Below are 23,480 nucleotides of genomic sequence, written 5' to 3'. Positions count from 1 at the left end.
TTAAGATGTGTTTTGTGGCCATAATATGGTCCATTTTGGTGCGTGCTCCGTGTGACATTCAGAAGCATCTGTGATCTGCTGTCATCGGATGAAGTGGCCTGTGAGTGTCCACCACCGTCCTTTCCGTGTGTGTGGTTTTGACAGTTCTAAGTAGCTCATGGAACTTGGGTCACCCAGTGTCTGCGTGTCTGCGACTGGCTTATTTTATTTAACGTAAGTCCTTCTGGTTCATTGTGCAGTGGCGTGGTCAGAACACGGTGCTTCCTAAGGCCGAATCATTTCCACTGAGAGTGTCCACCACGCTTTGCTGTCCTTTCATTCACCAGTGGACATTTGGGTTGCTTTCACATCCTAGTTCCTGTGAATCATGCTGCTGTGAACACAGTGTAGGGACATCTCTTTTAAACCGCGATTTCAATTATGTTGCACATACACCCAGAAGCGGAACGTCTGGTGACTGTGGGAATCGTTCTCATTTTTTGAGGACTAACCACAATTTCCCCAGCGACTGTGCCATTTTCATCTCCGCTGACGGTGCCAACTTGTGCTCGTCCGTAGTCAGCAGCACTTGTTTTCCGGCTTCTTCATGCGGCGTCCTGTGTTGTGAAGTGGCACACCAGCGACTTGTGCCTTGCACTCCCCTCGTCATCAGTGATGTGGCGCTCCTCACATGCGTGTGGGCCATTTGCTCATGCTCTTTGGAGAAACATCTGTTCGAGGCGTTCCTCCGTTCCGACTCGGTTGCTGAGCTCGGGGAGTTCTCTCTATAGTGCAGATATTAACCCTTATTAGAAATATGATGTGCGGTCATTTTGTCCCATCATGGGTTATGTTGATGCCCAAAGTTATTAATTTTCAGGAAGTCAATTTTTTTTGGTTGCATGTGTCTTTGGTGTCATATACAAGAAATCATTGTCAAATCTGATGTCGTGAGACATTTGATGTATATTTTCTTGTAAGAGTTTTATATTTTTAGATTCTCTTTAGATTATTGATCCATTTTAGCTCATTTTTGCACATGGTATTAGGTAAGGCTCCAGGTTTATTCTTTTGCATGTTGATATCCAGTTTCCCAACACCATTTGTTGAAAAAACTCTTTTTTCCTTATTGAATGGTCCCGCCACTGTCGTCAAAAATTACTTGACTGTATAAACAAGGGTTGATTTTTGGACATCCTCTTCTAGTCTATTGGTCTATAATTTGGTCTTTATGCCAATACCATATTGTTTTGATTAATGTAGGTTTGTATTATGTTTTCACATCAGGAGTGTGAGTCCTCCACATTTGTTCTTCTATTTCAAGGTTGTTTTGGCTGTTTGGGGTCTGATGCGATTCCATAAATTTCAGGATGGGCTTTTCTACATCTGCAAAAACACCACTAAGATTTCAGTAGGAATTATACTTAACCTGTGGATAGCTTTGGGTAGCACTGAGACTTAGTAACATTAACTCCTCCAGTTCACGAGGAAGGTATGTCTTTCCGTGTCCTCACGTCTCATTTATTATCGGCATGTTTTACAACTGCACGTGTATCTGCCTTTACTGAGATGTTTCCTTCCTGAGACGGTTCGAGTCACCGTCCAGCACTGCCTCACCCTGCAGGGCTCCCCTCAGCATGTGTCACAGGGCTGGTCGTGTCCCAGAGTCTTAGTGGTGGTTTTGTTTAGGAAAGTGTTTGTTTCTCCAGCACTTTTGAAGGACAGATTTGCCATGTTAGGATTTAGAGTTGGAAGGGCTTTTTTTCAGTGCTCTGAATATGTCTGCCTTTCATGATGAGAAACATGCTGACAATCTCATTGAGGATCCCTGTATGTGACAAGTCACGACTCCATGGCTGCTTTCAAGATTGTCCTTGTCTTTTACGTGCCTTGGGATGGGCGGCTTTGAGTTCATCCCCGTTGGAGTTTGTTGAGCTTCTTGGATGTTAACATTTCATGTCTCTTATCAGATCTGGGGCATTCCCAGACACGCTCTTCCCACGTTCTGTGTGCTGACCCCTCCGGCTCAGCAGGGTGTCATCCACCTCCCTCGGGGAAGCTGCGAGCCAGTGCTCTCACTGGGCCCTTGCTGGCCACTGCCCTCGTATTCCAGGAGTGAGAAGTGCTGCTTCCGCTCAGCCAGGCCTGTGTACTTCACCGGGGCGGGGCCGTGGGTTTGCGTGCGGGTTCTTTCGTAAACGCTGCACGGGGTTGCTAGTGTGGCAGCACCCTTGCAGCAGAGAAACTGCTATTGAGGCGGCAACGAGGGTTATTAGTTTTATCTGGAATTCCACCAGCGCTTCAGTTGCTGATACAAACGGATAACTCCTCTCTTTTAAAAGTTTGGAAAAAATATTGGTCTACAGGAAGGCGCGAATTAGCAGTTTTTGCATACTCTTTGGGTAAGTAACAATTTCACTTTCTGTTCTTAGATTCACATCTAACATTTTGATTAAACTACAGTTACAGTGCGAAGTTCCTGGAGCGACGCTGGGTGTGCTTGGTGGACGTTCGAGGAGGCTGTGAACAGATGTTAGGCAGTGTCCTTTCTGCGGACAGCAATCGGATACGGCCGTGGTGATGTGTGCTTTCCTCACCGAGCCAGAGCCCGCGTGCAGAGGGGCGTGGGGCAGGGTGACCGCAGCAGCGCCACCACAGGGAGAAGGGTTTGTGGGCCACCAGCTGAGATTATAGTTCGGAGTGCAGCTGAAGGGGCGCCTGCTCAGCAGCTCCGGCTTCGGCGAAGACAAGGCCACAGTGCATGAGGACGGCTAGCGGGCCACCTTAACGTCCTGCGCACGGGCGGGCAGAACCGGATGCTCAGCCCTCAGGAGCATGGCGCCCACGCAGAGCCCGGTACCATGAGCATTGGGGTGGTGACCAGCGTTGGCACCAACAGTGCTAACAGGCTGAGCGTAGCGCTGTCCACTTTTTTTGTGGTTGGGGTCTGTGGCGGGGGTGACACTGAGCGTCACTGAGAGAAGCCACATGTTTAACGTTAACATGAGTGTTCACAAGGGACTGGAAAACAGCCCCAGGGCGGGTTGAGGCCGTCCCCGCTCGTTCCTTTGGCCAGTGAACCAACTGCCCGACCACAGGTGTCCATGTCTATTCAGATTATGGTATTTCTTTGTAACAGCTACTAATGTAATAGTTGGAATAATAGTTCTTAGCACTGGAGAAGGCTGAGATTTTGTATGTAACGACACCGTAAGGGCTGCGTACAACGAGTAGTGGCAGTCCTGCACCCGATTCCAGGCCGGGGATACCAGCGAGACAACTGTGCTGTAGCAGCTCAGGTGACATGGGGATTTGGGACATTTAGGAAACACCTGTAATTATAAATTTAATCATGCTCTAACAGGTCAAAATCATTTCTTTTAGTTCAAGTTAATTATTATTCCATTCTCCCGCTTTTGAGCTCTTTCATAGGCTGGACTGGCAGCCAATCGCGACCTTGGGTTGTCTGTGTGGGACCCGTAGGGCAAGCGTGAGGGGGCACGATTTCTAAGTCAAGTGCCAGGAGTGCGACGGCTGCAAGGAAGGGTCCTGGGGACAGAAGCGGGCGTGCCGGCCCTGCCAGGTCAGAGCCCCTCAGGCGGGCTCGGCTTTCCCATGGGACGTTTACCTGCCAGTCGGAGCACAGTAGGTACAAGCGACGAGGCTGGCAGCGTGCAGGGGAGGGTGCTGGCTTGAGATTTGCTCTTCTTCGGACTATATGAAACTGACAGCCTGGCCGTCACCTGCACTGTTCAGTACTATGACAAGAGCCTCCTCAGAAAATGCCCACGGGAATGACAGTGTCAGTCTGGGCAGTGGCTTCAAACCCAAAGTGGGGGCCGGGTGTGAAGTGTTCCAGGCGACGTGCACGCCAGACAAGGAAGGCACAGCCGGCAGCCGCACGTGTCATGGAGGCCCGCACTGTGCATGTGCACCCCTGCACCCCGGGGACCGGCTGGGGCGCGGGCGGGCTCCTTTGGGCAGACCAGTGGGCCCGTGCGATGGACGCTCTGGAGGCCGTGGAACCGGGGCCTTCAGGAGCAGCACTTCTGGGTGCGAGGGGCCAACGCCTGCAGGAGGTCCCCACCAGCCCAGGGCGGGCACTGGGCTAGACTGGAAGCGCAGGAAGTTCAGGAAACTCCGGAGAAAAATGAGGCTTCCGAGACAATACATAGGGTTGGGCCATCTTGTCATCATCGGTCTGCGGTGAGTACCTCAGTTCACCTGGTGACACTAGCACCACTGAGTCGAGGGGAGCCGTGTGACCAGGCCGATGTTGTGAGGGCCCCTGAGTATGCTCGGTCTCCAGAGTGCTGAGGTTCGCTGGTCACCAGCTGTTGTCACATAATAAGTCTTATGAGAAGGGTGAACACTAGGCCAGCGTGTTGGCAACTGCAAAGTCGGGGGCAGTCACTGCAGTGAGGACGACTCACATAACAGAGGCCGGAGTTGGGCTGATGTCCAGCTCCCCAGAGTGACCCACCGAAGAGGTCAGCCTGCAGGCACCGGGCGGAGGCGCTGGCCACTGGTCACACGGGGAGGGCTTTCCCTCAGACGACAGCCTGACGGTCTCCGCAGCCGCCATGGGGGGAGGGGGCCAGGGTTCCCTGAGGCAGGAAACGGGCAGGGGACGCTTGTTTTCTGGCGGAACCCGGGGCGACCCTGCCTGCCCGCGGCAGAACTCTGCTCCTGGGTGACGGACACCCGTGAGTGGGGCACGTCTGTGGGGGAGCAGGCCTCGCAGACAGGCTGAACCAACGAGCACGGCAAGGAGTGTCAGGGCTCGGCCACCTCTGACCTCCGTCAGCTTGGGCAGTTTGTTCTCTGCTCCGATGGTGGCGGAATTAGACATTGTCGAATAGCAATTAGGCAGTCATGAAATAGTCGCCTACTTGACAGGAATCAAATCCTTGGGAAAATGATGACCAAAATCCCTATCATAGTAAAGAAAGAGTAAATTAAATTTCCGTTCATTTTATTTCTCAGGAAGCAGAGGGGTTTGATGTTTCAATTGCTTCAGGTTCAGTGCCGAAGTAATAAAGCGTTTTGAAATTTTCAGTTGTGTTGTAACAGCTGCTGTGAGGATTATGGGCAGAATGGCCGTAGCCCATGTCGATGGCCCCAGTCGTGGTGAAACAGGACACGCTGACCCTCGCTGTGACGCGAGGACGATGCCGGCGGCGCCTCCGTGCCCTCGTGATGCGGGCGCGCTCCCTGCTCGCGGCCCTGGCTCAGGGCGCTGTGTTCGCTCCGCACCGTCCAGGGCACTGTGTGCGGAGCGGCCCGGGCGCCGCTGTCCCGGCGTCTGGCCGAGGCCCGGGGTGGGACAGCTCGTGGGTACGTGACGTCTTCCGGTGCAGCCGGGGTTTGATTCTCGTTTCTGTGGAACGCCCCCGGGCTCTACGGCTGCAGCACTGCGCAGCGACCTGAGCCTCAGGCTTCGGTCCGTGTCCTCAGTGTCCTGGCGTCGCCCGGTGCGTGGCTCGAACCGTTGGAAAGGGTTACTGGCTTCATCCGCCACGCGGTGCGTCGGTGGCGGCAGCAGAACAGCTGTGATTCGGCCGGCGTCTGGGGTCCACTTCCGGCGTCTGGGGTCCACTTCCGGTATCCACTTCCGGCGCGTCCCTCGTGCTCGTGCGGGCTCGGCCGGTTGATAACCCAGTGAGGTGATGGGAGGACGAGGGAGCTGGGACGGCTGTCAGCGCGCAGTCGCGGAAACGGGCTTCTTCCGGGGCTGGCGGTGCGCCGCCTGCGACGCCGGCGGGACGCGGCGACCTCCGGCCTGAGGCGGGCAGAGCCGCGCGCGCCGCACCAGTGTCCCCCGTGCGGAGAAGGTCGGAGAGGTTACGACACGCTTGAACCCGGGCGGAGGAGCTCGAGCCCTTCACCTCTTGATTGGAGTCGGCAGATTCGGCTCCTCGACGCCGTGCGTGCCGTCCGCGATCGGGCGCTGTGACTCCTCTGCCGCGGCTTCTGCTTCGGACGCGGCTGCCCCTTGGACCATGCCGACCGCGAGCCTCGCTGGTGACGGCACGGACGAGCCTCAGTGGGACGATGCTTCATGCCGACTCGCATCCGGCGATCGCCGTCACGGAGCTGTGCCCCGAGAGGCCAAGGACACGGAGCAGCTACACTGCCGCCTGCAAACGGTCACGAAGCGGATGTCTGCGCGGGCTGTGTTTGTGTGAAGCCTGGGAATATCGTGCACGCACCCCCCTGTGACAGCGGACGCTGCGGAAGCGCTACTCCATGGTCTGCAGTGAGGCACGCTGCCCAGTGACGACGACGTGCGGAGGACGGCCCCTCCCGAGCCTCCCGTCGTGGGTGAGAAGATCGAACCCCGGCCCCGGAACAGCGGGCAGCCCTTCGGTGGCGTCTCCTGCAGGAATGGCTACAACGACGGCAGCCGCTGTAAGGTGTGCTCGGTGCCAGCATCCATGCCCGCTGGGCTGTGTGATGGGGCCTGCCCAAACCTTAGCAGGCCGCCAGGGTGACCGCCGACTACTGCTGTGTGTCTCAGGGCCTCTTTTCCCTGATTACCACGTGCCCATGCGTGAATGGAACTCTGGCAGGACAAGGACTCACCTGGGCTGAGAACCACAGCAGGTGTCGATGGGGGTGGCGTCTCCGCCTCCTGCAGTCAGACGTTCGTCAGCAACGTGGGAATTCCGGGCGGCTGAGACTGGGAGCGACAGCAGCCGTACAGCTGACGTTAGAACTGATCAGATGGATAGTGGCATTTCTTCCGGGGACAAAGCTGCGATTTTATGTTAGTAATTGCAGTGATAAGGTTAATAGCACCTAAAATTGGTGAACCTTTTGCTAAATGGAGTAAAAATAGATAAATGGAGGCTCCCGCAGGGGTGAGGTCACCGGGAGAAAGACGGACAATTCAGCGGTTCCAGCCAGTGTGTCCACCGCCAACAAGGTGACAGGCCAACCAGAGTAAGGACGGGGGAGGGTGCAGTCAGGAGCGCAGGCCGTTCACGGGGGGAGCGCTGTCTGATGCCCCACTGCTGGCGGGACAGTCGGCTTCTGTGCCCTCCAGTCATCGCATGGCAGCTGGGAAGTTCTTCCAGGTGCGTGGACCGTTTCCTGTCAGCCACAGGCTCAGGGGCCACGGGCTCAGGGGCCACGGCCCGCGGTCTAGGGAGCACCCAGCTCCACGCAGGTGGTTGGTGTGCGGGCAGCGAGTGCAGACGGCCGTGCAGCCCTTGTCGCCGGAGTCAGGTCGCTTTCATTTTTTGAAGTTTAAAAGCCCGGGGTCTAGCTCTGGCTCTGGCTCTGGTCCTGCTGGCGTTGAAGGGACAATGAGTGTAGATGTCACAATTACGAATGGTAGAAAGTTTATTCATTTTATGTTTTCAAATCGTATAATTTCGACGTTGCGCGTTGGTGGAAATATCAGCGATGTGTATGTCGGTTGCGTGTACACCTGTGTGTTTAGTGGTGCTGTGGTGGCTGTCGGTGCTGGTAAATAACGTTTTCAGCTAACAATTTGTTAGCTGTTGCGTGGCTTCACATTTGTGCAGGACGCCTGACTGGGGCGGGGCTGCTCGGCCCCGTGTGTCAGCGAGCACAGGCACAGTGGCAGACACTTCATTTCACAGGTGTGACGGCAGCACACGCGAGCCGCATGGGGGATGGATGTCATCAGGTATAGGTCAGTAGGTTTAGACGCTTGTGGTTGCGCTGTAAATTGCAATGCTGGTTGTTCATCCTATCTGACAATTTGTGGGTGGGCTGAGACTTTACGTCATCGGGTTTGGTTTAGTGCTCATTACCCACCGACCTTGGTGAGTAGGGTACAGGTGACCAGTAGTATGTTCAGATCAGTGGATGGTGAGATTTCACAGCCAGCATCAGGCCTGATGATAATCAGACGCCTGTGTCACTTCAGGTTCTCGACGATGGAGTAGGGAAGTTCTGAGTTTCGCAGTGAGACGGTTGTCATGGTGGCAGACGCTGGAGGGTACAACGTTTCTTTGACAGTTCATTGCTGGAGTGTTAAATTGATGACAGTCGCTATCGCGGAGGTACTAGAGCAGGGGCTTCTGCTGGGAACCCAGGGGAGGCTCTGTGGCCCATGGTGGCGTGGCTGCTCTAACGTGGGGAGCAAGTGTTCCGAAGCTGACCCAGATTATTAATCGCTGCAAGCCTGTCGTTGCCGTGTAGTTCCTGATGCAGTGGGTGACACAGTACGATGACGATATGGGGTTTACTGATACAGGAAGGGCGTAGACCAGCATTTTCAGGGTATAGGCCCAATAGCTCAGATAACTAACCAGACTGGAAAGGCTGCGATGTGACAGCACAGAGATTTCTGAATTCTTAGGAGTGGGTCCCATTCCTATAATCCTAGAAATAAGGAGACTTAAAGCCCTGTTATTGACCCTATCACGGTCACTCTTCTGTCAGATGTATTTCTTCTGCTTGGGGTACGGTGCTTGCTGTTTGGGGTGCGGTGCTTGCTGTACTGCTGTGTGCCACTTGCAAAGCTCCAGCGCTGGTGGCGAAGCCCTCTCATGGGAGGCCTGTTAGCCGAGGGCACGACGCTTGATGCAGAGGGAGGAAATGGTGAGGAATGGCGTCTTGGCGACGGAGTTCGCAGTGCAACGTTCTCTGCCCGAAAACACAGTGCAGACGTGACTCCTGTGTGTGCAGCGCCAAACGCAGCCCCTCGCCTGGTCCACCTTCTGCTCTGTCAAAGGCTTTCTTCCGCCAGGGACGCCATTAGCCATGCCACGGATGGAGGTCAGGGTGGGATCTAGGTCTGATGCTCTCTGGCGATTAGCATTGGAAGTGTAAATGAGCCACTCGGTGCCCGACAGGAGAAAGGTCATCCACAGGTGACTCCACGTGGAGCCGTCTGCCCATCTGCCCTAGGTGGATCGTGGCCACAGTCGCCAGCTGGGATTCGCCCGGGTCCGTACTGATCAGGGTGTGGCACAGATGGTGGGGTGCACGGGCCTTAGGCGAGGGCCAGGGTGAGCACGACGGTGATATGGTCTTGGTGGTGTTGACGCTGCAGTGGCTCCTCGGTAAATGATCGGGGGACATCAGCAGAGGCCGTGCACCCCACATCCGCTTTCTTTGCCGGCTTGTTTGTGACCGTCCCCGGGAAGTGTTATGGCAAGTAGGGTGGGGCGGTCAGTGACAGGCCAGTCAGGGGCATGTTGTCAGGGAGGGGGCTGCACTCCTAGTAGGAAAAGTCAAGTGTCACGCAGTCCTCGAGCTTTGCCCTTGGGCACGGGCCCTGATACACGTGTCGCACTGTGGGCCTGGCTTCTCGTGTCCTCTCCTGTCGGCAGAAGCAGGAGGCAGGACCCGGCCTGCCCAGCTCCGGGCTGACGATCACTGCGTGACCAACGCGACTGAGGTCATGTCCACTGGCTTGGCCAGCCATGCACAGGGCCTCCTGATCCGGCCCAGGGGTCGTGACCCCGGCTGTCGAGATGGCCCAGGGGACTCATTCTGTCAGCCCACTCTTTGGGTCGGTGAGTGATGCTGTGTCCGACAAGTCGGTCTGAATCGTAGTCGCTCAGCAGCTCTGCTGTCTTCCGAGGTCGTTCCGCCCTGAGCTGTCCACTTGCAGACTTGTCGTTCCCGGGGTGGTTAACGACTTTGCCTTTTTGGACAAATCAATTGCAGCTCCACACAGTGTTCTCATCTTATTTCTTCATTCCGGCCTCTTCACGAAAAGGTCAGTTTCACTAATTAAAAGTGAGATACACGAAAACCCTCGTGTGGCCACTCGTACGAGTCCTTATTTAGGGAACAAACGGCTACCCTCGCCCTGCTCGGCCAGGTGCCACGGTGTCACATGGGCATTGCCGTCACTGGGCGTGCAGGGTGGTTCCAGGGACCTGGGCGTCAGCCGCACCTGTCAGGCGACAACTTGATTGGCGGGTCGCCTTATTTGCGGTGGCTCTCAGTGGGACACCCGTGCAGGAGCAGAGTGTCCCTGTCACATTGACGGGCTGCTCCACGTTGTGACAGGAGGGCCCAGGGCTAAACCAGGAGCTGGAGCTGACATTGGAGCCTCGCCGTCACACTGCGGAGCTGACCGCCTGACCAGGCAGCCGCTTTGGACAACCGCGGCTGTGCTAGGCCACTCTCGAAGGCCGCGCCCCCCAGATCTGTGTTGAACGCCCATTAAAACGGTCGTTTTTATGTAAATTTCAATTCTGTTCCGGATTGGCAGCTGTCACCTAGCTCAGCAGGCTTTCCCGGGACCCGTGGCTTGCTCTGTGAAGCTGTTTGTAGGTGCCCTGTTTGCTTTCCCTTCGTAAACTGCTCCAGTTCAATTATGCATCCATGGCTTGTCATAAGATGAGTAAATTACAGGAAATGTGAATATATGTGCGAACATAGGTTTAATGTAATTGCCTTAATTCTTAAGTTCACGTCACTTAACTTGAATATTACAGTGTTTAACAGCCGGTTGTCGAAGTCCCTGAACATGCGACCACCTGCTCCCGTGAGGTGACCACGGAGCAAGAGCGCTGGGAGCCAAGGCGGTCACTGGGTTCACGGGCTCCTGGGGTCACTGTCCCCCCCTGCCTGCCCTCGGCCCCCAGGCATCCTGGCAGCTCCCTCCTATAGCACCAGTGTAAGGGGGGTCTCGTGCAGCCAGCTCCCCCCTTCCGGGGCTATGCAGCCCTCTGCGTTGTCTGTCCCCAGATATGAGGTCCCTGGGCATCCCCTCGCTGTCACCTCCAGCTTTCGCAGGAACGGATGGTCCCTGTCATGTTGGCAGGCCGCTGTCTTGGACCGTGGAGCCAGAATACACTTGATGAACCCATGAAGGGCAATCCTGCTGACCCACGCTCTTGGTCACTTAGCCGCCTGGTGTCTTGTTCACATGGCATGTAGTATCACTGTGTACTGTGTGTGCTGATGACAGCAGGCACAGGCTCAGGGTCAAGAAGAGGTCACTGCCCCCTGGGGAGGGGTCCAAGCTCTGAAGACTCACAGGTGAGGCATGAACTGCACTGACAAAGACACGCGTCATCGGACACAGAGGCCTCGTTTGATTTAATGCGTTTCTAACATTTTAAGGTCAAGACTTGACATAAGAGTCTGAGTTTCTAGCTTCTCTGGGGAGAGTGGGGCCCGTCCAGGCATGGGTCACAGCAGTCACGGCAGAGGCAGCCCCTGAGGTGGGAGAGGACTCAGGGGCCAGCGCCGTGCAGGGACATGGCACAGGCACGGGACACTCACACGGGCTCCCAGACCCTCTTCTGCGAGCCTCCACCTGTTCCACCTTCCACCTTCACAGAGGCCTGAGGATGGAGCCTCACTGTGCCCATCACAGGCGGGGGCCTTGAGGGCTGCAGTCAGCCAGCTTCCCCAAGGTCACGGGCCGGGGAGGGGCAGGCAGGAACGATGCCGACAGAGCCGTGCAGGGCACTTTCCTGCCAGGCCATCGCGGCGGGGAGGCTGAGAGTCTCAGCCACAGCTGGCATGTGTGGCCAGCCCTGGAGTCCCGCCCTCCCGTGATTCAGTGCACAGACTTCCGGGTGGTGTTCGGGGATCTGGCTGTGAAGAAATTGGGCCTTCTGACCCCACACAGCTGTGGTCAAGCGAAGACACGGTGAGACTGAACACCCGAGAAGCTGGGAGGAAACGGGGTGCTAAGGCGGGCCTTCCGGACACAGCTTTCAGCTGAGGCTCAGGCATGAGAAAGCTCGGGGTGAGGACTGTGAGGCCAGAGGCCCGTACTCGATCGCAGTGAGCACTGAGGGCCTGTGGAGGTGACAGTAGTGGCAGCGGGCTGCCTTCCAGTGAGAGGACTCCAGAGTGGGTAGGGTCTCCAGAGGACACCCCTGCCTGTGACAGCAAAGGACCTCGAGTGGGCTGTCAGGGAGCCAAGTGAGGGAGACTCCGGGCAGGGTGCAGGCTGGGCACGGCATGCTCATCGCTGGCCAGAGGACGTGCCAGGTGGTGTGGGGGCGAGAGATGAGATCCAGGGGGACGGGCCTCTGGGTGCTGGCCGAGGAAATGGAGGCGCAGTGGGAGGACAGCCCACAGAGCTGGGCTGAGCCTGGCCATCGCCCTGGACGGCAGCCTGCAGCCCAGGCAGGGGCCTCGTGGGGCGTGTCGACAAATCGCCGCCCTCGGCTCCCTCTGCTGAGACATGGAGGACCCGACAGACGGGACAGTGAGCCATGTCCTCAGACAGACTGGGGAGGGCCGGCTGTTCAGCTCTGCCTTCTGAGCTCATGGCCATTGACTCCAATTTCCAGCCACTCACTGAGCAGTGTGAGGCCCGCACCAGGCGGGGAGTGGCAGGTGTGAGGCAGAAGCCCGGAGGTGTGTGGGGTTCCTGGGTCACAGAGCAGGACGTCAGGGGCTTGGCTAAAGCCCTCAGGGGCCCCGTTGCGAGGGGAGCCATAGGTCAGCAGCCTCTAGGTCTGAGTGTGTCAGGTGGCCCCCGCCAGGTGCTGCTGTGGTCAGCCAACAAGGTGTTTGAGGAGCTGACGGACATCGAGCGGCAGTTCCACAAGGCGTTCTACACCGTGCGGGCGTATCTGAACTGTGACCGCTACTCGGTGGGCCTCCTGGACATGACCAAGGAGAAGGTGAGGCCTCGCTCCCCGGGCCTCCCGCCCAGCGGGCTCCCACCGAGGCGCCGACTCAGACACCACCTTCTCCTCTGCCCAGGAATTCTTTGACGTGTGGCCGGTTCTAATGGGAGAAGCCCAGCCATACTCGGGCCCGCGCACACCCGATGGCCGTGTGAGTCGCAGGGGGCAGGCCCAGCTGGGGGTGGGGAAGGGCTGGGGCGGGCTGAGGGGCGCCAGGAATGGCCGCCTGCCTCACCTCTGGTGAGGCTGCCATCGGGATGCTGCCAGGAGCCCCTCACTTCTGTGCTCTGTCTCGCAGGAAATTCTCTTCTACAAAGTCATCGACTACATCCTCCACGGCAAGGAAGACATCAAAGTCATCCCGTAAGTGCCAGGCCTGCGGGCGGAAGGGCTCCCTGTGCCACCTTGCTTTCTGGGAGAATGGAGGGAGGTGATGGCCTGCGGCACCAGGGACGGCCGGGGTGGATGTCCAGGGGACCAGGTGAGCTGCTTAGGTGGCCCTGTCAGCAGTAACTGACCTGTGAGGCCCTCAGGGTCTCATCTTGGCTCGGCCAGCCTTGCAGGCAGGCAGATCCCCAGCAGGAGGCACCCGACCCGGTGTACCCAGTGGGGTGGGACAGGAGAGGGCGCCCAGCGCAGGGAGCCACACAGCCAGTGGAGCTGGAGTCAGTTCTACAGCCGAGAGAGACTGGGGAAGGCAGTCAGCCATTCCCAGTCCTACAGCCACGTGGCCCTGGGACCCCACCCTACAGGTCCCACAGAGCAGGCAGGAAGTGGCCCCACCAGGGAAAGGCATTCTCACAAGGTGAGGGCCTCAGCGTGGGCACAGAAGGAGGGATGAGGCAGCACAGATGCCCCCAAACCTGAAGCCTCCGTTCCTATGCCCTCATCAGCTTCCCCGCCCACCCGGAACCTCCACAACCCCTGTGCCCCAAGTGCAGAACATGCAGCGAACGCCAGCACACACAGTCATGCACACCCTCAAACACCCCGTGCCTGGTCCATCTGACCCTCTGCGTTTCTCCCCCAGCACTCCCCCAGCTGATCACTGGGCCCTGGCCAGTGGCCTTCCAACCTACGTGGCAGAAAGTGGCTTCGTAAGTTCCCCAAGGCCCCGCCCTTGCCTGGGGCCACCCTGACCCCTCGCATCCCAGTGCTTCCCCCCAGCCTGGCGCCTCTGCGGCTCCCAGCTGCTGCCCAGCGTTGCCCACCCAGAAGCTCAGTGGCTGGACAGTCTTTTTCAGATCGTGCTGCACATTTGGCTGCTTTAGCTGAAATGGTTTTTTGGTCCTTTTTCAGATCTGTAACATTATGAATGCCCCCGCCGACGAAATGTTCAAATTCCAGGTATCTGCATATTCGTTAATAGAAAATGTCTATAGTAGTTCAGAAACAATAATCTGAATTGGTTTTTGCCACTTAAGAAGGTACCTCAAAATCTCAGTGACTAACAGCAGCAAACACGTACTCCACACTCACGTCTGCGGCTTTGCTGGGCTTGGCCGGACCCCAGCAAGTGTTTGAGTCTGCTCCCCACTCTTCACCTGGGTACACACAACCTGGCAGGCTCCCTCCTGCAGGAGGCCTAGGGTCATGTGCACTGGGGAAGAGGCCTGCGTCTCTAAGGGCCCCCTCCAGGAACCGCCAGTGTCCTATTTCACTGGCCAGGCGTCAGGGGCATGTGAGACAGCACTGACTAGTTGCATCACCTGTGGGGCCGTGAGAGCCTTGTGGGAGTGCGCCTCAGTATGACCAAAGCACCAACATGGCGAAGCCACCCCTGGGACAGTGTCCTCAGCTCCCCTAGTGGCAGAGGGCACAACATAACCCATGCATGGTAGGAGGTGATGCGAGCAGACCCCGGAGGAACAAGGACCCCGTCACTGAAGTTTGAGGCCAGAAAAAGTGGGGTTCATCCTTGCTGGGTGACAAGCCTGGGCTGGGGCCGGGCCAGAGCAGCCATGATCTCTGGACGCTTGTCCCTGCAGGAAGGCCCTCTGGATGACTCTGGGTGGGTCATCAAGAACGTCCTGTCCATGCCCATCGTCAACAAGAAGGAGGAGATTGTGGGCGTGGCCACGTTCTACAACAGGAAAGATGGGAAGCCTTTCGATGAGCAGGATGAGGTCCTCATGGAGGTAAGCGCCTGCCATAGGTGCGGCTCTAGTGGGGGCACTTCTGTGATGGTGCAGGACACGTGTCTGCTTGGCCTCTGACCCAGCATTAGGCCCAAGGAGAACGGGGACAAGGAGGGACTGTGGCCCCACTCCTGAAAGCCAGGCTCCCGGGCAGGCACCCCAGGCCCCGCAAGAAGCGCCCGCTGTCCTGGGACCCACGCCCCGGACAGCAGGAGCCGTGAGGCTAACGGCCGCCCCGTCCACAGTCCCTCACGCAGTTCTTGGGCTGGTCAGTGCTGAACACGGACACCTATGACAAGATGAACAAGCTGGAGAACCGCAAGGACATTGCCCAGGACATGGTGCTGTACCATGTGAGATGTGACAAGGACGAGATCCAGCTGATCCTGGTACTGCTCCCGTCACTTCCTGTCTCCTCCCTGCCCAGCGGGGTGACAGGCGCCCAGGGGCTCTGGCCCATCCTGGGCTCCCGCATGCTCTGCACGGCCCGGGGCGGGTCCCTTCCCAGGCCCTAGTCTCCCTGACCGTGAGGGCTCCATCAGAATGCAGACCAGTGCAGAGGGGCCGGGCATGCAGGCGGGGCACGCCACCCCCCGCACTGGCACTTATCTCTGAAACTGGAGGCTCCTGCTGGGGCTTTCTGCAGCAACCGTTATTCTTTTGTGCCAGATGTCACTTTGTCCCATGGTCACAAGGGTGTAGCTGACATTGTCACTCTCTGCCTCACTACATGTGTTCTCTCCTAGCCAACAAGGGAACGCCTGGGGAAGGAGCCTGCTGACTGTGAGGAGGACGAGCTGGGGAAAATCTTGGTCAGAATCTGACCCCCATCCTTAGGCGAAGGCTGGAAGGGCCTGAGGGTGGGGGGACATTTCTTTATCCCAGGAGACTAAGTGTCGTCTTGTGATGTTTGCTGCTGTCTCTGTGCCATGTACCTGCGCCACATGTGTCTGTGCCACACATGTGCCCGTGTCACATTTGTGCCTGTGCATCGTTGCGTGTGTCCTTGACAACATCACTGCCCAGTTAGCAAGTTGTCCGGCTGTGGGGGAGGCGAGACCTGAGCCACCGGGGGATCAGTGTCCCAGCTACAGGCCAGAGGGCCTGGAAGGCAGGTGTCACCAGACACCTGGGGCGTCTGAGGCTGGACAGACGAGGAACCGCTGGGGCTCAGGTCGGCCTGCCTCCCTCAGCCCTGCGGTCCCTCCCGCAGAAGGAGACGCTGCCAGGGCCCACCAAGTTCGACATCTATGAGTTCCACTTCTCCGACCTGGAGTGCACGGAGCTGGAGCTGGTCAAGTGCGGCATCCAGATGTACTACGAGCTGGGCGTGGTCCGGAAGTTCCAGATCCCCCAGGAGGTGGGGGCATGGTCAGGGGTCCCAGGTCCCCTGGGAGGTGAGGGCCAAGGGGGGCAGAGAAGACAAGACACCCTCTGCGTTGGAATACAGAGGCCCTCGAGGATGGTCCCAGGGAGGAGTGGACGGCTTGCCCTCAGCTCTGCTACTTCCCCGTGCTCCCCCAGCTTCTGCCCTGCTCCCACCTTCACACCCCAGGGGCATCCACCCCCCCATATGAAGGGACCAACTCTCCTCATGCTCCTGACAACAGGGCAGGGCCTGGCATTTTCAGAAGACATTTTACTAAACACTAAAGAATACAAAAAGAAAAACTTACAGAAAATATTAACAGGAAAAAAAAGATTTCCAAATGATTTTCTGGCCATAAAAATCACAGAGGCAATAAAGGGCTCCAGGGTCCATCTCCTGGTGGCCAGAGGGCACCGTCCACGCCTTGCAGCTGGCGCTGGCCTGCGCACTTGTGCTGCACCTCCCTGTCACGTGCCAGATGCACAAGCATCTTGCAGCACTCAAATACCCATGCCCCAAACGGACCTTTTCCTCGATACTGCCGCAGACGGCTCGCTGAGGTCCCCTTCCTGGCTCCGGGCTGGGCTGTCAGACGGGGGCCCCGAAGCCCTGCAGATGCTGGGCTGTTCTGAGTGGGGCGCAGTCCACCCAGCAGGTCAGAGGGGGCCCCCAGGCCCAGCTGAGGGCACCTGGACTCTGTCCCCCGCGCTCCCTCAGGTGCTGGTGCGGTTCCTGTTCTCCGTGAGCAAAGGGTACCGGAGGATCACCTATCACAACTGGCGCCACGGGTTCAACGTGGCGCAGACCATGTTCACGCTGCTCATGGTGCGTGGCCGGGACTGGCGGGGGCGGAGCCTGGGGGGAGCAGCGGGATGAGAGGGCGCCTCCTGCACCTGACCCAGGTCTCAAAGTCAGGGTCCAGCAGGGGCGGAGCCTCCATTCCTGTGGGAGGGGCAGCAAGCCAAGCCCAGCTGCCCCCCGCCCTAGGAGGTTGCAGCGGGAGGGCGGGCTAGGGTGCTGGCCCGGCCACAGGACCTGGCGCTTGTCCCCGCAGACAGGAAAGCTGAAGAGCTACTACACGGACCTGGAGGCCTTCGCCATGGTCACGGCCGGCCTGTGCCACGACATCGACCACCGCGGCACCAACAACCTGTACCAGATGAAGTAGGCGCGCCTGGGTCTCCCGCAGACCCGGCAGGGGAAAGTGGGGTCTCCTCCGAGGGGTGGCAGCACTCACAGGCATGCCCCTCCGCAGCCCCGCTGGGGCTCTGAGCACCGCTGTCTCTCTGTATGACCTTCGCGACAGGTCCCAGAACCCCTTAGCCAAGCTGCATGGCTCCTCGATTTTGGAACGGCATCACCTGGAGTTCGGGAAGTTCCTGCTGGCAGAGGAGGTTCGTGTCCCCAGTTACTGCTCACATGCTTCCACCGACTGACCCCGCCCACAGCCCCCGCCTACACGGGCTCCCCGCCAGGCAGGAGGGTCGTGGGCTGGGTGCCCCCGTGGGGTGAGGAGCAAGATGTCAGGCCAGCTGGGTCCGGTGCCATGACCTGTGGGTGACCGTGGGCCAGCACCACCCAAACCTGAGGGCCACACTGAGATGGCCCTTCGCGCAGGCCCTGAACATCTACCAGAACCTGAACCGGCGGCAGCACGAGCACGTGATCCACCTCATGGACATCGCCATCATCGCCACCGACCTGGCGCTCTACTTCAAGTGGGTGCCCCTGCTGCCCGCCCGGGACTTGCGGGGCGCCAGGGAGCCTGGCTGGGGCGGGAGGGCGGGGCTCGCGTCCAAGACGGGCGGATAGGTCCTGCGTGGGCGAAGGGAGGGGTGACCAGTTCCCCTCGTCCTCGCGTTCAGGAAGAGGACCATGTTCCAGAAGATCGTAGACGAGTCTAAGAACTACGAGGACAAGAAGAGCTGGGTGGAGTACCTCTCCCTGGAGACCACGCGGAAGGAGATCGTCATGTGAGAAACTTCCTACACCCCCCAGACTGGTAGACCCCACAGTCCCCCGTGCTCTGGAATACAACCGCTCCTGCCTCAAGGGCTTTGATGCCTCTACACAAGGGCTCCACCTTGCTCCTCATTTTCAGGGAGCCAGCCAGGGCCGGGGTCCAACAGACCGCTCCCTAGTTCCCGAGGTTCAGCAATAACCCACTCGCCAGTGAGCCTCCTTCTTCTCCTGCAAGGTGGAGATTCGGGCTCCCCCCAGCCCATTCAGAATCCCGGAAAGAAACGTGTCAATCACTGCACTTAGAGGCACCAGATAAAACCTGGTGATTTCACTTTGTGGCTGTGAGCAGGGAGGGGCTGCAGCGGTGTAGCTGTGTGCAGGCTGTCCTCTGCTGGGATGACTCGGGCGTGGACCTGTGCCCCATGGTCACCAGGCCTCTCGGGGCTGCAGAGCGCTGGGATGGAGGCGAGGGAGGGAGGCTGGGCCTGCCTGGAGCTCCGTCTGCCCACAGGGCCATGATGATGACGGCATGTGACCTGTCTGCCATCACCAAGCCCTGGGAAGTTCAGAGCAAGGTCAGGAGTCACGCGGGGCCCGACCTCCTATCAGTGCTTTATGGGATTACACTGAAGGGGAGCCTGACGTCCGGGACAGACACACTGGTTTGCAGACAGAGCTGAGGGCAGCCGCCCTGCTCTGGGGCTGGGCCAGCAATTGCATGGTGGGAGGTGCCACTGTGCTCACCATGTGTCAGGCCCAGATGGTGGGGCTCCCAGGGGGATCTGGGGTGGAGAAGACAGAGGGCACAGAGCCTTTTGCATGTTCTCAGGACAATTTCTGACCAAGCACTAGACTCCACAAGATGAGTGTTTTGTGTGCCCCCTAGGTCGCTCTGCTGGTGGCAGCTGAGTTCTGGGAACAAGGTGACTTGGAAAGGACAGTTCTGGATCAGCAGCCCATTGTGAGTGTTGCTTCCAGAATCTTCCCCCCGCCCCCACTGTGGTCCATGAGAGCCTCATGCAGACAGGAGACCCCCAGGGATTCTGAGGTCCTGGGGCCTCAGTCTCACTTTGTGGGTCATGTGACATGAGCCAGGCATGAATTTAGGTGGTTCCTGATCTGGGCGAAGCTGTGACCTCATGCAGAGGTCAAACCAGGCTGTGGTGTGAAGCCAAGAGCCTCTGTGGGCCCAGGCACCTCCGCGGTGAACACAGCTGGGTCTTCGGCTGCTCGCGGAAGGACCAGGGCAGGACAGCCCTGGCCATGGGGAGAGGGTCGGGCCAGAGGAAGCTGGGACGGGAGCCCAGGGGCCCACACCTGGTGAATGGATGATGCTTAGGTCTTTGGCTAAGCAGTGTGGGGTCAAGAATATGTTGCTAGAGCACGATGGCACCTGCATAGGATCCAAGGGGACCTGGGCAGTGTAGTGGTGTCAACGACATGTGGAAGGATGGCAAGAGGGTTTGCCTCACAAGTCGACTCCAGTCAGCGAACAGCTGTCTGAGCATGGCCTTGAGAAGGCTTTGGGGCCAGGCATTGACGGCAGGAAGAGGCACCCTGACCAACTGACACGGTCTCTTGGGAAGACAGGTAGCACATTTGTCCCCTCTGGGCCAGGCCTCTAGGAGTCCTACCTGGCACCAAGGACAGCTCCTCTGGGCTGCGCCGGGGTTTGCCCACCCGGAGCCAAGTCTTGGCTCAGCACCATGGACAGCTCCCGGGGGAGCTGGGGGGGGGGCAGGGGCAAGTCAGCACTGTGGACACTGACCAGGCTGGCACAGAGGGGCTCGGGGCATCCTGGTTCTCCCCTGCAGAGGGCTACATCTGTCAAAGTAGGCTGGGCCCCCGGGCCAGGGCGCCCCCATCCTGTGGGTGCTGTGTCTCCGTGAACATGCTTGTTTGAGCTGGGTGGGCTGAGTCCTGGGGGCATGTCTACCCTCATGCCTCACCATGTCTCTGCTCCCCCAAAGCCGATGATGGACCGGAACAAGGCGGCCGAGCTCCCCAAGCTGCAGGTTGGCTTCATCGACTTCGTGTGTACGTTTGTGTACAAGGTGAGGGGAGGCGCAGGGCCTGCCTGGGTGGCTGGAGGGGGAGGGGGCTGGTGGGTCACCCGAACGCCCAGGCCGCCCCGGCCCCCACCCTTCTCACATCTGCACTTAACATCTTCAGTGTCACCCCAAGGGGAGACCCTCCCACCTCCACCTCACCCGGTCAGTTCCTCAGAAGCGCTACGCTCTCCCAGGGGCTTCCTCCCTCTCGGTGTCCTGGCCCTCACTTCGAGGTCTCACCTCAGATGTCCCTTCCCCAAACCCCACCTGGGACCTGCACGTTGTTCTCGGGGCCCTGGCCGCAGTGTGTCTGCGTGTGCATTTGTTCAGGTCTGTGAACCCTGGGAGGGCAGGGGTGGGTCCACCCAACGCAGGTGGGTGTGCTTTGCCCAGCAAACGTATGTTGCATAACTGACAAGTGACAGTTGGACACCAAAGACATGGAGCAGACACTGTGCTGTCACAACTCAGGGGACCAACCAGGGACTGAGGGGTCAGACTGCAGAGCCCTCCTTAGTGATGCCCAATATGCCCACAGGCTCCACTCCACCATTGTGGGGCCTGTGGGGGCGGAACCCCCACTCCGAGGAGATTATCTGGTTCTAACTGGACCAGCCCCACCCCCACCTCGGCCCGCGTGCCTCCCACACTTCCCTTTGCTGAAACCCCAGCCCCCTCCCTGCCTCCACAGCAGGGCTGGAGTGCGGAGGGGAGATGCGGGCCCAGGGTGTGCAGCCTAGTCCCGAGGTCACGGGTCACAGCCCCACACGCTCCACAGCCGATGTGGCGTGTCCATGTGTAAGCACGTGCACGTGGGGTGCGTGTACGTGACACGGGGAGCACAGGACCTGCATGTCTGTCCTGCTGCCCCCTGCGCAGTGGATACTTGCTACTCCATTCCTGGGGTCCTCACCCCACTGTGACCGTGCGTGTCATGAGCTCCCTGTCTGCTTCACAAACACAACCCTGAGCCCTCTCCCTTTCAGCGCTTCGCTGGGAGAGTGACATCTCAGTGGTCCTCCCTCCCCCCGCCAGGCAGGCCCCTCTGGCTGCCAGTTGGGGCCCAGGCATGGGGACCCAGGAGCCGGTGGGGGTACGGTCCGACTGCTCCGTGTTCTTTCCAGGAGTTTTCCCGTTTCCACGAGGAGATCCTGCCCATGTTCGAACGGCTGCAGAACAACCGGAAGGAGTGGAAGGCCCTGGCCGATGAGCATGAGGAGAAGGTGAAGGCCCTGGAGGAGAAGAAGCAGCAGGACGGGATGGCAGCCAAGAAAGGTCTGGGCGCACCTGATGCCACACTCGCGCTGCGGGTCGCGGGCACTGCTTAATCACAGCATCGAAGTGTGTGGGGACAGAATGCAACAGCAGCGTGAGACGAGAAGGCGCAGGGTGCAGACAGGCTGTGGTGGGCACTCTTGGGTTCCTGACTGCGAGGCTGCCCAGGGAATCTGCTGACGAACCTGGATGGAAAGGGTCCCCTGCCACTCTCCCGGGGGCTCATCTCCCTGAGCGAGTGGCTGACTGCTTTACTTCTCCCGTCACGGGGCTGGCGGGGGGTGGGGGGGAGCCCTAAGAAATACCGTGGGCTCTTCACAGCTCTGTTCACAGAGCAGTTCCCTCCCGAGTAACTAGTCTACCTGTGCGTCCGTGCCCCTCACAAACCAACCGCAGAGCCCCTGCTGCCCCAAAATAAAGGAAAGCAGCTAAATACCACGAACCAATAGCTGAGTGAGCACGACGTCTCTCCCTGCACTGTGCCCTGCTCGCCCTGCACCCACATCCGGCACACCCCACCCTGGACGCATGGCTGTGTCGCCCTGGTGTTTGCCTGTGCTCGGCCACCTCGGCTTGGAGACTCGTTGCTGTGGGGAGGGAACCAGTGCCAGCAAGGTGGTTCTGGAGTGACGGGAGGCCAGGGCTGAAAGTGTCACCAAGGGCTCAGATAAGAAAGGCTGAGCCCAGCTAACCGGCTTAGGCGGACCACGGCTCTGCCCTTCCTCCTGCGGGGCTGGTAGGGGCCACACAGAGCAGAAGGGCACGGGCCGACTGTTCACATGGCTGGTGCTCACCACCTTGTCTTCTCTTGCAGTGGGCACAGAAATCTGCAACGGTGGCCCTGCGCCCAAGTCTTCGACTTGCTGCATCCTGTGAGCCAGTCAGCGGGGTCGGATGGGCCTCTCTCCCTGCACACCCGCTGGGACTCTGCCTCTAACCGTTTGGTACAAAAGATTAGGAAGCCTGAGATGACTTAAGGCAATTTCGGGTATTTTGAATTTTTTTTAAGCTTTGTGTTTTTATAAACTAAAGCCAACTACTAATAACTTAAACAGTGTAGCCTACACTTGCACTCATCCATTTTTGGATACATAGCAGCCTCCTGAGACCTTTGGAAGTCTGTGAACTGTGTCTAAAAACACTGGGTGTGAGACTCTTCACAACTGCACATGTATTTATGTGTATATGGGTAGGTAGATGGGCACATAGAGGCCATTTCCCATCTGGTTTAGGGAAAAAATTATGACCAGAAGTTAAAAATAAAAAGTAAAACAAGCTACCCTTTTACGTGGTGGAAATTATGGCAGCGGGTATATCGTATATGACCAATTGGAAAATTCTTCCAGAAAGTTCAAGGCCAAGACTTGAGTGAGCTGTGCGGAAATAATCTGTAACAAACTCTCCGCTCTGAACTGCGTTGCCAGACCAGAGGCCAGAGCAGGCTTTACTGCCAACACCTGTGGTCTGCCCGGGCTCGCCTTTCCAACAGGGGTCCCCTTACTGCTCTAGTCGCTTATTCTGTGAGCCAGGAAGAGAGGGAGTCAGACCCAAACTGGGCAACGCAGGGCTCACACTTGACACAGGGACCAATTATCTGGAAGAAATGGACTTTCAACTCCTAATGTGACCTCCACAGCATTCGTTCCTCACACTGGTGAGTTTGCCCCATGGGAAGCGTTCAGCTTCAGGCCAGTCTGAAGGCCAATTCAGATGGCACTCAGGCCTTCCCAGAGCTCCCAGGGAAGTGGGGGGGGTGCTCTCCGGAGGAACATTTTGGTTTCCATCTCAGTGGTGCCACCTGGTGGCAAGGTCCTGTGGCTGGGGCCCAGGCCCCTCCATGTTCTGAGGGACTCAGTACTGCTCTGGACAGGGTCTCACCAACCTCACAGGTGGGTTCATGCAAGCCTCACCCTAACCAAAAGCAGGGCTTTGAAGTGCCAGTATGTTGCTTCCCATTTTCTCTTCCATTTGAATATCAACTCACTTTCCAAATGAAACTGGGGTTCCAACCCTAGAAAATGTGCTCAAGAGCAGTAGCTAGGATGTAGCAACATTCCAACACCAGGCCTCAGGGGTTAGAAGGGCTCGGCCAGCAAAGGCTGGAAGTCGCTGTCCG

At 58.2% G+C, this 23,480-nt stretch overlaps 1 protein-coding gene across 2 annotated transcripts in view; it reads left to right on the top strand.

The window, feature by feature from the left end:
- The window catches only part of PDE6B (phosphodiesterase 6B), a 29,689-nt gene extending 7,048 nt beyond the window's left edge, over positions 1 to 22,641 (top strand). The window contains exons 1-20 of one of the 2 annotated variants that reach the window (XM_039838371.1): positions 11,499 to 11,575; positions 12,423 to 12,563; positions 12,646 to 12,720; positions 12,868 to 12,932; positions 13,600 to 13,666; positions 13,869 to 13,916; positions 14,558 to 14,707; positions 14,953 to 15,096; positions 15,454 to 15,519; positions 15,921 to 16,067; positions 16,794 to 16,901; positions 17,131 to 17,240; positions 17,383 to 17,470; positions 17,694 to 17,794; positions 17,942 to 18,049; positions 18,550 to 18,613; positions 18,925 to 18,999; positions 20,009 to 20,092; positions 21,214 to 21,364; positions 22,179 to 22,641. In XM_039838371.1, coding sequence (XP_039694305.1) covers positions 12,549 to 12,563; positions 12,646 to 12,720; positions 12,868 to 12,932; positions 13,600 to 13,666; positions 13,869 to 13,916; positions 14,558 to 14,707; positions 14,953 to 15,096; positions 15,454 to 15,519; positions 15,921 to 16,067; positions 16,794 to 16,901; positions 17,131 to 17,240; positions 17,383 to 17,470; positions 17,694 to 17,794; positions 17,942 to 18,049; positions 18,550 to 18,613; positions 18,925 to 18,999; positions 20,009 to 20,092; positions 21,214 to 21,364; positions 22,179 to 22,240 — 1,728 coding nt within the window. In that variant the 5' untranslated portion in view covers positions 11,499 to 11,575; positions 12,423 to 12,548 and the 3' untranslated portion in view covers positions 22,241 to 22,641. Of the gene's footprint in view, positions 1 to 11,498; positions 11,576 to 12,422; positions 12,564 to 12,645; positions 12,721 to 12,867; positions 12,933 to 13,599; positions 13,667 to 13,868; positions 13,917 to 14,557; positions 14,708 to 14,952; positions 15,097 to 15,453; positions 15,520 to 15,920; positions 16,068 to 16,793; positions 16,902 to 17,130; positions 17,241 to 17,382; positions 17,471 to 17,693; positions 17,795 to 17,941; positions 18,050 to 18,549; positions 18,614 to 18,924; positions 19,000 to 20,008; positions 20,093 to 21,213; positions 21,365 to 22,178 lie in introns of those variants that run through there. The other variant, XM_039838372.1, reaches the window with a different exon arrangement.
- Positions 22,642 to 23,480: the final 839 nt, after the last annotated feature.

The sequence above is a fragment of the Pteropus medius genome, unplaced genomic scaffold (assembly GCF_902729225.1).
Source record: "Pteropus medius unplaced genomic scaffold, Ma_sr-lr_union100, whole genome shotgun sequence".
NCBI classification, from domain to species: domain Eukaryota; kingdom Metazoa; phylum Chordata; class Mammalia; order Chiroptera; family Pteropodidae; genus Pteropus; species Pteropus medius.
The sequence above is the reverse complement of the archived record's forward strand: the minus strand, read 5'-3'. Positions and strand labels throughout refer to the sequence as shown.